The 17,457-nt window shown below is 39.6% G+C and overlaps 1 protein-coding gene across 2 annotated transcripts in view; it reads right to left on the minus strand.

Moving 5' to 3' along the window:
• NLRP3 (NLR family pyrin domain containing 3) overlaps positions 1 to 17,457 on the minus strand; it is a 54,228-nt gene that overhangs the window by 25,716 nt on the left and 11,055 nt on the right. Inside the window, exons 5-7 of one of the 2 annotated variants that reach the window (XM_023253644.2) lie at positions 15,717 to 15,887; positions 13,408 to 13,578; positions 8,085 to 8,255 (exon numbers count right to left, since the gene is read on the minus strand). In XM_023253644.2, the coding sequence (XP_023109412.2) occupies positions 8,085 to 8,255; positions 13,408 to 13,578; positions 15,717 to 15,887 (513 nt within the window). The remainder of the gene's footprint in view (positions 1 to 8,084; positions 8,256 to 13,407; positions 13,579 to 15,716; positions 15,888 to 17,457) is intronic. The other variant, XM_045056515.1, reaches the window with a different exon arrangement.

The following is a 17,457-nucleotide window of genomic DNA, read 5'->3' on the forward strand; positions in this document are numbered from 1 at the left end:
TTGGTAATACTTCATGCCCTGCTGTGTTCTTCTGCAGACTCACTACATCCAAATCACCCACCTCAGTAAGTGTCAATCCAAAGTGGCTCCTGCCCCACCACAAACAGCAAGCAGCCCCAGCAAGTAGTCCCACTACTCCAAGGTGACTCCTGCCCTGGGAAGATAGGGAAATAACCCACACACACCAGCATGCCCACAGTTTTAGCAACTAAACCTTTTAGCTGACTACACAGGAAGAAGGCCCTGCCACTTCATAAATGTACATTTGTCGCAGAGAGGCTAAGTACAAACAGCTAATCTGACTAAAGACCTCACCTACCTATGAGACTGTGGCAGCCTCAGAAGACCCTTCAACAGAGCAAGAACCAAACTCTGCTCACTTCACCCACAGCAGCCACAAGATGCTGTGTGCAGCCCACGTAGGAGAACATCCCTGGAATGCCTGGTTCTGTTGACCAGGAACATTGCATCATAGGGAACCACAGGATCTCTTCTACACAAGGTCACTGCTTTCAAGACCAGGAGATATAGCCGACCTCCTTAATACATAGAAACAAACACAAAGAGTCAGACAAAATGAGGAGGAAGAGGAATATGTTCCAAATGAAAGAACAAGACAAAGTTACAACAAGAGAGCTAAGTAAAACATTGATAAGCAATATGCCTGATAAAGAATTCAAAGTAATGGTCATAAAGATACTTACTGGACTTAAGAGTGGATGAACCTCAACAGAAAGATAGAAAATATAAAAAAGAACCAGCCAGAATAAAGAATCAAATACAATCCAATACAAATACAATAGATCCAATCCAATAAAAGATACACTAGAGGGAATCAACAGCAGATTTAAGGATATAGAGGAATGGATCAACCATCTAAAAGATAACATAACAGAAAGCAACCAAGCTGAACAGCAAGAAGAAAAAAGAAGAATAAAATATTACAATAGGTTAAGAAAACTCAGTGACATTGTCAAGCATAACATTCACATCCTAGGGATCCCAGAAGGAGAAGAGACAGAACATATTTGAAGAAATAATAGTTGAAAAATTCCCTAATCTGGGGAAGGAAATAGATCCAGGTCCAGGAAGCCCAGAGAGTTCCTAACAAGATGAACCTAAAGAGGTTCACACAAGGACACATAATAATTTGAATGACAACAAAGTAATGATCAAAAGAATTCTAAAAATTTTCAGCAAAAGTATTGCAGGCCAGAAGGGACTGGTATGACATATTCAAAATGCTGGAAAGAAAAACTCTGCAACCAAGAATATTCTATCCAGCAAGATCATCATTCAGAATAGAGGGATACAATATTTCCCATATGAACAAAAGTTAAAGGAGTTCATCACTACTATACCAGCTTTACAAGAAATGTTAAAGGGGATGTCTTCAGTGGAAAGAAAACACATAACTACCAGTAAGAACATTATAAAAGGAAAAAAATTCACCGGTGAAAGCAAACATTCAGTAATGGTAGTAGATTAATCATTTACAAAGCCAGTGTGAAGGTTAAAACACAAAAGTAGTAAGATCAATTATATCTACAGACCTCAGTCAAGAGATACACAAAATTTAAAATAAGATATAAAATATGGCATCGTGTACATACAACATGGGAGGGGAGTAAAAGTGTAGTGCTTTTAGAATGTGTTCAAGCAACCATCAACTTAACATAGACTGTTCTATCCATAAGATGCTATATATGAACCTCATGGTAACCACAAATCAAAAACCAAAATAAACACACACACACACACACACACACAAAAAGAAAGGAATCAAAGCACAACACTAAAGAATGCCATCAAACAACAAAGGAAGAGAGCAAGAGAACGAGAAAGAACTACAAAAACTACCAGAATACAATTAACAAAATGGAAATAAATAATGCTTATCAATAATTACTATAAATATAAATAGGCTATGTATTCCGATCAAACATATAGGCTGACTGAATGGATAAAAAAAAAAAAATAGACCCATCTATATGCTGCCTGAAACGACTCACTTCTGACCTAAAGACACACACAGACTGAAAGTGAAAAGATGAACATATACCATGCAAGTAGAAAAAGAAGAAAAAAAAAAACAGGGCTGTAATACTTATATCTGAAAAAACAAACTTTAAAACAAAGACTGTAACAAGAGACAAAGAAAGGCACTATGTAATGATAAAGGGAACAATTGAAAAGGAGGATATAACAATTATAAATATCTATGCACCGAATATAGGAACACCTAAAACATAAAGAAGTTATTAGCAGACACAGAGGGAGAACATGACAGTAATACAATAATAAGGGATTTTAACACCCCAATTACATCAGTGGATAGATCATCCAGACAGAAAATCAAAAAGAAAATAGTGGCTTTGAACAACACATTGGCCAGATGACCTAACAGATATACATAGAACATTCCAACGAGAAATAGGAAAATACACATTCTTTTCAAGTGCATATAAAACGTTCTCCAGGAAAGATCACATGTTAGGCCACAAGACAATTGTCAGTAACTTTAAGAAGTTTAAAGTGATATCAAGCATCTTTTCTGACCTCAACAATATAAAATTAGAAATCAATTACAAGAAAAAATCTGGAAAGATCACCAATACATGGAGGTTAAACAACATGCTACTAAACGATGAATGGCTCAACCAAGAAATCAAAGAGGAAGTTTAAAAAAAAAACAAAACATGGAGACATATGGAAATGAAAATACAACAATCCAAGATTTTCGGGATGCAGCAAAAGCTTTTCTAAGAGAAAACTTAGTAGCAATACAGGTCTACCTCAAGAAACAAGGAAAATTTCAAATAAACAACCTAACCTAACACGGGAAAGAGAAAAATAAAAAAGATGAACTAACAAAACCAAAAGCTAGTAGAAATAAGGAAATAATAAAGATTAGAGCATAGATGAATGAAATAGAGATTAAAGAAACAATGAAAAAGATCAATGAAATCAGGAGCTGGTTCTTTGAATTTACAAACAAAATTGATAAACCTTTAGCCAGACTCATCAAGAAAGAAAGAGGACTCAGAAAAGTAAAATAAGAAATGAATGAGGATAAATAACAACCAACCTCACAGAAGTACAAATGAGTATAAAAGAATATTATTAAAATGTATATGCCAACAAACTGGACAACTTAGGAAAAAAATAGATAAATTATTAGAAACATAATTTTCCAAAACTGGATCAGGAAAAAATAGAAAATTTAAAGAGACCAATTAAAGAAATTGGATTGATAATCAAAAAACTACAAACAAACAAAATTCCAGGACCAGATGTCTTCACATAAATTCTACCAAACATTTAAAGAAAAGTAATACCTATCCCTCTCAACTATTCCCAATAGAAGAGGAAGGAAAATCTCCAAATTCATTCCATGAAGTCAGCATTACACTGATACCAAAACCAGTCAAAGACACAACAAAAAGAAAACTACAGGACAATATCCCTGATGAGCACAGATGAAAAAATTCTCAAAAAAATATTCAACAATACTTAAAAAGTCATTCATCATGATCAAGGAGGATTTATTCCAGGGATGCAAGAGTAGCTCAATATTTGTAAACCAATGTGTAAATCACACAAACCAATTTGTAAATCAATGACCAATTGATTGGTTTCTAAGTCACAAACCAATTTGTAAATCAATGTGATACATCACTTTAACAAGAGAAAGGATAAAAACCATATGACCATCTCAATACATGCAGAAAAATTATTTGACAAAATACAGCATCCATTCATGATAAAAACTCTTACCAAAGTGGCTTTAGAGGGAACATACCTCAACATAATAAAGGCCATTTGTGAACAAGCCACAACTAACATTATATTCAATGGTTAAAAACTGAGAACTTTTCCTCTAAGATCAGGAACATGACAGGATGTCAACTCTCACCACTTTTATTCAACATAGTACTAGAAGTCCTAGCTGCAGCAATCAGATGACGACAACAACAAAAGGAACCCAGAGTAGTAAGGAAGAAGGAAACTCACTATTTGCCATGGTACTATATATAGAAAACCCTAAAGAATCCACCACAAAAACTATTAGAACTGATAAATGAATTCAGTAAAGTTGCAGGATACAAAATTAATATACAGAAATCTGTTGCATTTCTACATACTAATAATGAAGTAGAAGAAAAAGAAACTAAGAAAACTGTCCCATTTACAAATACCATATATTTCATTTATATGTGGAATCTAAAAAACAAAACAAATGAACAAGCCAACAACAACAACAACACAAAACAACAACAAAACAGAATCAAAAATACAAAAGAACAAAGTGGTGGTTCCCAGAGAGTAGGGGAGTGAGTGAAATAGGTAAAGGGGATTAAGAAGTACATACTTCCAGTTATAAAATAAATTAGTTATGAGGATGAAAAGTACAGTATACGGAATATAGTCAATAAGATTGTAATAACATTGTATGGTGACAGAGGGTAACTACACTTATCTTGGTGAGAATAGCATAATGTATAGAATTGCCAAATCAGTTTGTTGCACACCTAAAATTAACATAACATTGTATGTTTACTTCAATTAAAAAGCAAAAACAGTGATTGCTAGAGATGAGCAAAAAGGAAGGGTGAATAGTGCAAACACAGAGGATATGGGGGCAGTGAAACCACTTTCTGTGATACTATAGTAGTAGACACATGTCATTATACACTTGTCCAAACTCATATAATGTACATAACTAGGAGTGAATTCTGATGTAAACTGTGGACTTTGGGTGATTATGATGTGTCAGCCATTAGTTATAACAAATGTATCACTCTAATTATGTTGACAATGGGGGACACTATGGTGGGGACAGAAGGTATGTGGGAAGTCTCAGTACCTTCCTTCAAACCCTGCTGTGAATCTAAAAGTGCTGTAAGATATAAAAATCTATTTTTTAAAGGCTAATAAGCAATAAAGCAATATATAAGTTTAAGACCTGTTTTCTGATCCATCTCTATACATGTTGTTTTTGAAACTAAGGGGCATATGAAAGTTCCCAGAGAGTGTAAAAATATCAGTAAAAAAACGAAAAAGAAAACCAGTGGTGAAATCCCCAGACCACAGGAAGCGAAGTCAATGCAGGACCCAAAGAAGAGGAAGCTATAAAATTAGCAGGAAAGACTGAGTAGCACCCCAAAAACAAGAGAGAAGAGTTTCAGGAAGAAGATGAGTGGAATTAAAGGCAACAGATGTCAACTAAAATAAAAACTGGGAAAGATGTACAAAGTTACAGCCAGGACCGCAGAGGGCCACCAGAGAGTCTATGCTCTGGGCCTCTTCCCTTCTGTTATTTTCCTGGAGTATTTCTTCTCCCCTGGCTTCTGCATGGCTCACACTTTCATTTCATGTAGTACCTGATCCAATGGCACCTGATCTGAAGGTGGGCAAGAAAGTAGCCCTCATCATGAATACAGTTTTTATTATACTATTTATGTGTGTTGTATATTGTCTGACTGTCTAGAGTCTAGTGTCTGTAGCCCCCATAAGAATGTCTATAAAAACAGACTCTTGATCTCTTACTCACTGCCACTGTCAGCACCTACAAGTGACCAGAAACAAAGTAGCCAAAAGATATCTGTTGAACAAACCAAGAGCAGCAGAAGCCAAATTGCTGAGGTAGACCAATAAGGAGAGGATATGGAGGCATTCAATAAAGGTCTCTTCAAGGAAAGAGATACGGTGATATGTGAGGTTGGGCTGATGTGGCAGGTAGGAGACATCAGAGTGTTATGAACATATAGAGGCTTTAATTATGGATTAATGGATTATTCCTCAGTAAAGAACCTTCTTGCTCTATTTTGCCTTGGTGCTGATCTGATTGGTATTTACATCAGTAATGTGAATGAAGACATTTACAATTTGCTTGTTGTAGGTAGAGGTAACATGGACAGAATCACAATTCAAAGATGCCTAAACAATCAGTCAAAACAAAGACAAGATGGAATTTAGCAGAGCTAAATGTGAGGTCCACACAGGTCGGAGAGAGCAGGATGTAGAAGCCCTCTAGAAAGTGCAGCAGCAACACATCATGAGACAGTGTTTACTGGAGTTAAGGGAGCAGACAGTGGGTTCCACAGCCATCCAGCTGGGTGTCCCAAGGCAAAGGTCCTAAGCGCTCTTAGTCTCACTTTCTCCTATTTAAATTGGAGACACTGATACCTACCTACTTGGCATAATTTTTATGAGGCCGCTGAGATAACCTATGTTAAGATCATGGAAAAGCAATGATACATGTTTAAGTACATGATTATCAGTAAATATTTTTGTGCCATTATAAGAAATATGTTTGGTCTTTGTCCCCATTTCCTGGCACAGAGCTTCTAAAACTCTTGAAATATCCTAAATGTGTTTTTTAATCCCCCTAAGTGGAAATTAAAGAATTTCCTATCTGTCTATTTTGCTATTCAAAGAAACCCCTTTTTAAAAATTTTTATTTGTTGTTTTGAGAGAGAGAGAGAGAAAGAGCAGGGGCTGGGGAGGGGCAGACAGAGAGGGAGAGAGAGAATCCCAAGAAGGCTTCCCACTGTCAGTGCAAAACCCAACACAAGGCTTGAACTCACAAACCGTGAGATCATGACCTAGCCAAAATCAAGAGTTGGAGGCTTAAGTGACTGAGCCACCCAGGCGCCCCTCAGAGAAGCCCTTTTTGATCACATCTGAGTTTATACTAATGAGATGACTAAAGGGAGGCCATAGGTGGCCTTAGGATGGGGTGGGTCACCAGAATGACAAAGTGATTAGAGAATTGGAACTTTCAGCCCTACCCACCAACCTCAAGGAAGGAGAAAGGAGGGAGGCTGGAGATTAAACTCTATAAAATGTCTTGGAAAATAAGATTTAGAGCCTTCTGGGCTGGTGAATGCATCCATGTACCAGGAGGGTAGACTGTCCCAACCACATGGGGACAGAAGTTCCTGTGTTCCAGACCCTTCTGGGCCTCACCATATGTGACTCTTCATCTGGCTGTTTACTTGTATTTTTCATAATATCTTTCATCATTAATGTAAATGTAAGTTTTGTTTCTCTGGCTTCTGGGAACTATTCTAGCAAATTTTCAAACCTGAGGAGGGGATCATGGAAACCACCAATTCATAGCTGAGTCAGAAGGAAGTGCAAGTAACCTGTGCCCACTACTTGCAATCGGTATCTAGCATTTCCAGTGTGTGGAACATGTATGACTGAGCCCTGAAGGGGTGGGGGTCTGCACTAACTCTGAGTATATAGTGTCAAAATGGAATTGACTTATAAGATACCCAGTTGGTGTCTGCAGATATTTGGTTACCAGAATTTCACATTATTATTTACACATGTGAACTTGTGATCTGATATGACTGCCAAAAACAATGAAATAACAAGTTCCCCCTGAGACAGTACAGTACCCTGCCATGGGAGGTGAGAATTCCACCATACATCATTAAGAGTATCAGGTTCAGATCTGGGCAGTGTACTTCAAATAGAAACAATAACAGAACAGCTCTTACCTAGGACAGCATGACTACATAGGTAAAGATGTGAAGCCACATCCTACCTGAGCATTTAGAGTCATCCAGGCAAGAGATGAGAAGACCTAGAGTGTGAGTATTGTCTCTGGGGAATTGAGATCAGCATCTCTCAGCAGAACCCAGTGGAAGTGCAGGGGGAAGGGGGGGGAGGTGGTGCAGAACAGGGAACAATGCACAGAAACCAAAGAAGGTGCTGCATAGAAATAAGAACTCTCTGCTCTGCAGTGGCCACATTGTGCAGCAATGACTGGTGTGCTTGGAAGTGTTCACACACAAAACCGGTGACTATCCATGTGAACGTCTTAGAAAAAAGTGTTTCACTCGGTGGAGAATTGGGCTGCACAATCCCTAAGGTTTCTTTCAACTCTAAGAATTTCCAATTCTGTAGTCATAAATACTTACTAGCAGAAGGTAGTATCTAATCTGTCTCCTCCATTCTCTACCCTCAACTCCATCGTATAGTCTTTTATACCGCAACCCCCATCCACATTTTCCAAACATACATCCATGAAGAGAACATGCTTTTCTGCTGAGACACCCATGAAGACTTACCCCAGTTTCTGCAGCTTACATTGTGGATGCTTTGCTTTTTCACATAGAACTCCAACTCCTGAGTCTCCCAGTGCATTTTCCCCCAAGTAGAGTCTGGTCAGGGACTGGCTGGTGCTCAAGACGGATGCCAGGTCCTCACAACATGCTGATGTGAGACAGCAACTGACCAACCTTCCATAAAGATGGCAGAATGTCATAAACCTTCTCTAACCTCTGTGAGTCAAGGATGCACGTGATCTGTTGCTACCTCTACTCCCATCCATACATGGGAAAAATGGGCCCAAACTATATGCTAACTTTTTATTTCATTTTATTTGGTGTAATAGAAAGTACCATCCAAGCCCATGCCAACTCCACATCTTTTCAGCTCCCTATACTTACTTTTATTGTGTTAAAATATACATGTGACATAAAATTTACTCTCTTTAAGTGCACAATTCAGTAGCATTTAAGTATATGCACATTGTTGTGTGACCATGACCACCATCAATCTCCAGAAGTTTTTCATCTTTCCAAACTGAAACTTGGTATCCACTAAACAAATTCCCTGTTCCTCCCTCCCCCAGCCCCTGGGACCCACTATTTGGATTCCTGCCTCTATGAATCTATTTTAGGTACTTCCTATAAGCCAGATCATATGTATTTGCACTTTTTAATCTGGATCATTTTAATGAGTATAATGTCCTCAAGATTCATCTAAATTCCTTTTAAGTCTGTATGCACGTATATACCACATTCCTCCACCCCAAATCCCACCCCCAACCCCACCCTATACCACATTTTTTAATCCATTCATCCATGGGTATTGAGATGTTTCCACCTTCCAGCTATTGTGAATAATGCTGCTATAGACACAGGTGTACTGATACATGTTTGGGTGCCTGATTTCAGCTCCTTCCTATATATAGCCAGAAGTGAAATTGCTGGATCATATAGCAATTCTATGTCCAATTTTTTGAGGAACTGACATACTGTTTTCCAAACCAGCTGTACCAGTTTACATTCCCATCAGCAATGTGTGATGGTTCCTAATTCTCCATATCCTCACCAACACCAGTTTTTCGTTTTGTTTTATTTTTTTAATTGTATTTTAGAGAGAGAGAGAGAGAGAGAGAAAGCAGGAGTGGAGACGAAAAGAGAGGGAGAGAGAGAGAGAATCTTAAGCAGTTTCCATACTCAGCGTGGAACCGACCCAGGACTCCATCCCATGGCCCTGGAATCCTGAATGGAGCTGAAATCAAGAGGTGACATTCAATGGACTGAGCCACCCAAGCGCCCGAAAGTTCATGCTGGATTACTTTTTTTTATAATTGCCATTATAATGGGTATAAATTGGCCTTACCATTTTGAAGGGTTTTCTCTTCTTCAAAATTCAAGTCTCCCAGAATCATTTAGTGAGAGCTGCATAAAATATCAAGTGTCTGCCACTCTTGTGTTAGCATCTCTTTTCCTATTTAGTGTGGAGACTAAGGGCTTGTAATAAAGTCCCAAAACCCTTCTGGAACAATGCATTATGGGGGTTTTATTTTCTCAGCTAGACTATAAATACCTTAAAGGCAAGCATGATATATTTGATTATTTAACTTCCTTTCTAAGGTTTGGTATGTGGCTCTTCCCACATGAAACACTAACTAACTGAATTATTGATAAACACTGGGAAATCTTCTGAGCAGTGAAGGTCATTCTCATGCTAAAATCTCCCATCTTTGGGTTGCAGAGTTCTAAATTCTGCATCCCAAAGCAGGAGAATATACTTTCTTCTCAAGTGCATATGGAACCTTCTCCAAGATAGATCACATACTGGGCCACATTTTATACATAAGTATAAAAGAATTGAGACCATACCATGCATACTTTCAGACCACAATGCTATGAAGCTTGAAATCAACCACAGGAAAAGTCTCAAAAACCTCCAAAGGCATGGAGGTTGGAGAACACCCTACTAAAGAATGAGTGGGTCAACCAGGCAATTAGAGAAGAAATTTAAAAATACATGGAAACAAATGAAAATAAAATACAACAATCCAAATGCTTTGGAATGCAGCAAAGGCAGTCCTGAGAGGAAAATACATTGCAATCCAGGCCTATCTCAAGAAACAAGAAAAATCCCAAATACAAAATCTAAGAGCACACCTAAAGGAAATAGAAGCAGAACAGCAAAGACACCCCAAATCCAGCAGAAGAAGAGAAATAATAAATATCAGAACAGAAATACACAATATAAAATCTTAAAAAACTATTGAGCAGATCAATGAAAGCAAGAGTTGTTTTTTTGAAAAAATAAACAAAATTGATAAATCTCTAGCCAGGCTTCTCAGAAAGAAAAGGGAGATGACCCAAATAGATAAAATCATGAATGAAAAGGAAATTATTACACGCAATCCCTCAGAAATACAAGCAATTATCAGGGAATACTATGAAAAATTATATGCCAACAAACTGGACAACCTGGAGGAAATGAACAAATTCCTAAGCACACACACATTTCCAAAACTCAAACAGGAAGAAATAGAAACTTGAACAGACACATAACCAGTGAAGAAATGGAATCAGTTATCAAAAATGTCCCAACAAATAAGAGTCCAGGACCAGATGGCTTCCCAGGGGAATTCTACCAGACATTTAAAGCAAAGATAATACCTATCCTTCTCAAGCTGTTCCAAAAAATAGAAAGGAAAGGAAAACTTCCAGACTCATTCTATGAAGCCAGCATTACTTTGATTCCTAAACCAGATAGAGACCCAGAAAAAAAAAGACAACTACAGGCCAATATCCCTGATGAATATGGATGCAAAAATTCTCAATAAGATACTAGCAAATCGAATTCAACAGCATATAAAAAGAATTATACACCGTGATCAAATGAGATTCATTTCTGGGCTGCAGGGCTGGTTCAACATTCACAAATCAATGTGATACATCACATTAATAAAAGAAAAGATAAGAACCATATGATCCTGTCAATCGATGCAGAAAAAGCTTTTGACAAAATTCAGCATCTTTCTTAATCAAAACCCTCGAGATAGTCGGGATAGAAGGAACGTACTTAAACATCATAAAAGTCATTTATGAAAAGCCCACAGCTAATATCATCCTCCATGGGGAAAAACTGAGAGCTTTCTCCCTGAGATCAGGAACACGACAGGGATGTCCACTCTCACTGCTGTTGTTTAACATAGTGTTGGAAGTTCTAGCATCAGCAATCAGACAACAAAAGGAAATCAAAGGCATCCACATTGGCAAAGATGAAGTCAAGCTTTCACTTTTTGCAGATGACATGATATTCTACATGGAAAATCCGATAGACTCCACCAAAAGTCTGCTAGAACTGATACATGAATTTAGCAAAGTCGCAGGATACAAAATCAATGTACATAAATCGGTTGCATTCTTATACACTAATAATGAAGCAACAGAAAGACAAATAAAGAAACTGACCCCATTCACAATTGCACCAAGAAGCATAAAATACCTAGGAATAAACCTAACCAAAGATGTAAAAGATCTGTATGCTGAAAACTATAGAAAACTTAGGAAGGAAATTGAAGAAGATACAAAGAAAAGGAAAAACATCCCGTGCTCATAGATTGGAAGAATAAATAATGTCAAAATGTCAATACTACCCAAAGCTATCTACACATTCAATGCAATCCCAATCAAAATTGCACCAGCATTTTTCTCGAAGCTAGAACAAGGAATCCTACAATTTGTATGGAACCACAAAAGGCCCCGAATAGCCAAAGTAATTTTGAAGAAGAAGACCAAAGCGAAAGGCATCACAATCCCAGACTTTAGCCTCTACTACAAAGCTGTCATCATCAAGACAGCATGGTATTGGCACAAAAACAGACACATAGACCAATGGAATAGAATAGAGACCCCAGAATTGGACCCACACAAGTATGGTCAACTAATCTTTGACAAAGCAGGAAAGAATATCCAACGGAAAAAACACAGTCTCTTTAACAAATGGTGCTGGGAGAAGTGGACAGCAGTATGCAGAAGGATGAAACTAGACCACTTTCTTACACCATTCACACAAACAAACTCAAAATGGATGAAGGACCTGAATGTGAGACAGGAAACGATCAAAACCTTAGAGGAGAAAGCAGGAAAAAAAACCTCTCTGACCTCAGCTGCAGCAATTTCTTACTTGACACATCTCCAAAGACAAGGGAATTAAAAGCAAAAATGAACTATTGGGACCTCATGAAGGTAAAAACCTTCTGCACTGCAAAGGAAACAATTAACAAAACTAAAAGGCAACCAACGGAATGGGAAAAGATATTTGCAAATGACATATGGGACAAAGGGCTAGCATCCAAAATCTATAAAGAGCTCACCGAACTCCACACCCGAAAAACAAATAATCCAATGAAGAAATGGGCAGAAAACATGAATAGACACTTCTCTGAAGAAGACATCCAGATGGCCAAAAGGCACATGAAAAGATGCTCAACGTCACTCCTCATCAAGGAAATACAAATCAAAACCACACTCACATATCACCTCACGCTAGTCAGAGTGGCTGAAATGAACAAAACAGGAGACTATAGATGCTGGTGAGGATGTGGAGAAATGGGAACCTTCTTGCACTGTTGGTGGGAATGCAAACTGGTGCAGTTGCTCTGGAAAACAGTGTGGAGGTTCCTCAAAAAATTAAAAATAGACCTACCCTATGACCCAGCAGTAGCACTGCTAGGAATTTACCCAAGGGATACAGGAGTGCTGATGCCTAGGGGGACTTGTACCCCAATGTTTATAGCAGCACTCTCAACAATAGCCAAATTATGGAAAGAGCCTAAATGTCCATCAACTGATGAATGGATAAAGAAATTATGGTTTATATACACAATGGAATACTACGTGGCAATGAGAAATAATGAAATATGGCCTTTTGTAGCAACGTGGATGGAACTGGAGAGTGTTATGCTAAGTGAAATAAGTCATACAGAGAAAGATAGATACCAAATGTTTTCACTCTTATGTGGATCCTGAGAAACTTAACAGATGACCATAGGGGAGGCAAAGGGAAAAAAAAAAGAGGTTAGAGAGGGAGGGATCCAAACCATAAGAGACTTTTAAAATCTGAGAGCAAACTGAGGGATTGATGGGAGTGGGAGGGAGGGGAGGGTGGGTGATGGATATTGAGTAGGGCACCTGTTGGGATGAGCACTGGGTGTTGTATGGAAACCAATTTGACAATAAATTTCATATTTAAAAAAATAAAATAAACAAAATAAAATATAATAAAATCGCTCATCTTGGCTCATTGAAGCCACAGCTCCTGCTTGCTTCACGAAGGAAAATATCTCAGACTCACCAGAGCTTCTTCAGATTGCAGAATAGATGCCTCAGTCCCACACAAAGAAGTCTGATTCCAAGATCTCCCAAGCTGTTGTGGCTCAGATCCAATTCTACCAGCTTCTGATTGCTGCTCAGGACCGAGGAGATGTTGAAGCAGCACTGATAGGAAAGGCAACATCGCCCCAACCTTCATGCCAAGTACAGAAGCAGAAAGCATCAGAACACAGACTGCTTATCTCGTCACTGCCTTCCAGTCTAAGCTTGTTTTCAGCACCAAACAGGGGCACTTGTGGTCTCATGTCACAAAGGGAAAATCTTAACCAAACTTATGTAAAGTGTCATCCTATCAGAACTCCTGCACACAGCCTGAGACTTACTGTGAAGTTCGTCCCCAAGCTCACTAACTCACAGACCGAGACCACAACTGCTGAGTGCATCAGTGAACTCCCTCTATAAATAATGGTCAGCTCTCCAATGTATACATGGCACGTCCCTGTTTTATGCATGAAAAAGGTGGTGAACCTATGTGTTTCACTTCTTTAGCACATGTCCCTAACTGTGAAAATCCCTCATGTGGGCACTACTCTAGGGCTTTACCCATCTACTTCTCTTTGCTAATCTTGTCCCCATTGTTCTGTTTGATGATTAAATCCCAGACTTCCACCTACACTGAAATAGCAGGAAGCTCTAATTCTTGACTTGTTTTACAACCACACACACACACACACACACACACACACACACACCGCTATCACCATCACCACCGACAACAACTATGTGTCCCTGTCAGAGGAGCAAGAATAACATTCTCCTTTCCAGGACAATAGTTCATCATCCTAGAACCGCTAATCTTCCTTTCTGCCCCCATTTCCACACCAACTAGAAGTAAATGTATGACTAAATCATTGTGGTAAAATAAATCATTATCACCCATGTCTCCTGGTTTGTGTCTCACTCTCTGGAATCACACAGGGACACCCACCAGAGAGGTGGGGAGAATGGCGTGGGATAGATATAGAGAGGCAGGTAAAGAGCCAAAAACAGAGCTTGAAGGCAAGAAGGGGATTTGTAATTTATCAAAAGAGCAGAGAGAAGCAAAAGAATGGCATGATCAAAGTAGAATTTTCTAAATAACCCTCTGACTTCTATATAGAGTCTAGAATTGTAGGTGGTGAAAGTGAATGTGGGGAGACCAGTCAATATTCATTAAGTATGTATTTTTGAGCACTAATGTTTGCTGAGACACTTATCCTGACATTTCAGGGACAATGGAAAGATAAACATGAATCCTGACCCATGAAGCTGATGGTCTTGGAGGCCATTACAAAATCCAGGCAAGTAATCATGGTTACTGGACCTGGGCTAGTGGTTTGTATAGGAGGTAAAATTGATAAGTATGATGTTGGGGTGGGTATGGTGATCAAGAGAGGGATTTATGAAAACACCCGGGAGTGGTAGACTCTAACGCTGGCTGTGTAGCTCATCCAAAATGCAGATGTGTTATGGAAGAGAGTTTGGGAGATGGCTCAGACACCTGTGTGCTCCTCTTGAGGCATGTAAGTCTGACTCACAGTTTGGGCTCAGAGCAACCACTCTTTATTAAGAAAGCTAAAGGAGAGTCCCTGTGACATTTCGATGTATACAAAATGTTTTGATGGGGTCCAGCCTAGGTAGCCGTTTACATGATGAAATTCTCTGATTCTCATCTAAGAGGATGGCCGGTGAGAAAATGGCAAACCTTGAAGGTCAGGCACTTTTTGTCACATCACCAACAAATGACTTAATTTCATTTCTCCTTCATTCTTCCCCATTTGAAACTTCCTGAACAACTGGCCTCCAATTCATTCTGCCTTCCCACCTCTTATAGGCTGAATTGTGTCCACCATTCCTTCCAAAAATTATACATTGAAGTCTTAATTCTAGGATTTCAGAATTGTGACTCTATTTGGCGACCAAGCTTTAAAGAGTTAAATGCGGTCATTAAATTGACCCCCATCCAATGCAACTGGTGTCTTTGAGGATATCAGACATGAATACAGGGACCGTGTGAAGACACAGGGAGAAGACCCCATCTGTAAGCCAATGAGGGAAGCCTCAGAAGAAACCAGCCCTGCTGACATCTTCATCTTGGACTTCTGGTACTGTGAAAAAATGAATTTCTGTTGTTTAAGCCTCTGGGTTTGTGGTACTTTGTTATAGCAGCCCTAGAAAACTAATAAACCACTTATCTGGACCCTGAGGTCTTCCTCCAGTCCTCCCTATATCTCATTCACACACACACACACACACACACACACACACACACACACACACGCAGGTTCTTACCACAATCTCTGAACATTACAGCCAGGACGCTGGAGCATCTCACATAACACCATCATCCCTGGGTCCCCCAGAGCATTGTCACTGAGGTTCAGTTCCGTGAGGTTCCAGCTAGTGCTTAGGACTGAGAAGAGACCCTGCCAAAGGCTAACAGTGAGATGGCAGTTCACCAACCTAGAAATTGTAAAGAAGGAAGAAAGAGAGAAAGGAAAATCAGGAGTGGCTTGGCACCAGACCAAGACTTCCCAAGCATTATAAAATGACTTACAGAGGTTGCCTGGATGGCTCAGTCAGTTAAGCATCTGACTCTTGATTTCAGCTAAAGTTATGATCTCACAGTTCATGGGATTGAGCCCTGAATATAGCTCTGTGCTGACAGTGTGGAGCCTACTTGGGATTCTCTTTCCTTCCTTCTGTCTCTGCCCCTCCCCTGCTCTCTCTCTCTCTCAAAATAAATAAATAAACTTAGAGAAAAAAAAAAGAAATGACTCACAGAAACAAAGATTGCATACTGAGGAATAGCAAAGGCTAGGGGGCCCTGGTACTACTGTCCTACACACCTTGTTATGGAAATGGCTTGAGCCTGTGACTGGCTGCCTTTGTGCACCCCCTATCCCCTCTGTCAGATGTCCTTCTCCTCCCCTCTCATTGGTCAGCTGTCCTGCCCAAGGCCATGGACACTCTGGAAGTGATTCAGAGCCTAGTTCTGACACTGGCTACATAACAGCATCTGTGATGCTCTCAAAAACCCCTAGGCCAGTCCTCTCCATAGGAATAAGTCAGAATCTCTGAGATGGGACCAAGCATATCAATGTTTTTAAGACTTCCAGTGCTTCCAATGTGTAGCTCATGTTGAAATGCAGATTCTGACTTTGTGGGTCTAGGACTGGGCCTGCAATTCTGCACTTCTAACAAGCATGAGGTGGATGCCCATGCTGCTGGCTTCAGAAGGTTCCAGAACACACAAAGCAAGCTCCTACCCTCTGAGGAACATAACTGTCATCTAGCAAGATGGGTGTCAGGCTTTTTATCAGGACTTTTATTCTAAGTCTCTGCAAGCCTTCTCCACAGCTGTGTAACCATGGTCAGGTCTCTTCTCAGACTAGTTTTTAGGGCCTTAATGAGCAGGTATGCCTCCTTCCCTCACTTCCTGTCTCTTTCTCCCCCCCTCCCATCCCCCTGCAGCTATTCTGAACTATTTCCCACCATAGAGACATATCCTGCTTCCCCAACTCCTGCCTTATGAACCCACTATTCCCTCTGTTTGAGCTGCCTTTGCCCATGCTTGGCTCCTCATGATCCATCCTTCAGAGTCCAGCTGCTCAAGGGCTCCCCACGGTGGGCTTTTGGTGCATCCTGCAGGTGTTCTTGCCATAGCTGATTCCTCCCTATAGTCCATTCTTGTGTCCCAACTATCCCCACAACCAAACCTTACATCACTGTGAGCAGAGCCTGGGTCTCAGCAACACTGAAGCCCCAGTGGGTGGTCCTTGATGACCAAATGATAAATAAATATCATCCTGGAAGTGCTGCCAAGAGGGAGAGAGGGAGATGAAAATTCATTGCTCCTAGTAGAAGGGCCAGCCCCCAATCTCTTTAATTTTGTCTCATGTCAAGTGTTTTTTTTTGGGGGGGGGGGTTGGTTTTTTTTGTTTTTGTTTTGTTTTGTTTTGTTTTGTTCTGTTTTGTTTTTGCAGGTTAAACTCAAGCACATGCAGAGCATCTACCTTCCCACCGTAGCTGT

This window comes from Felis catus, chromosome A1 (genome assembly GCF_018350175.1).
Source record: "Felis catus isolate Fca126 chromosome A1, F.catus_Fca126_mat1.0, whole genome shotgun sequence".
Classification (NCBI taxonomy): domain Eukaryota; kingdom Metazoa; phylum Chordata; class Mammalia; order Carnivora; family Felidae; genus Felis; species Felis catus.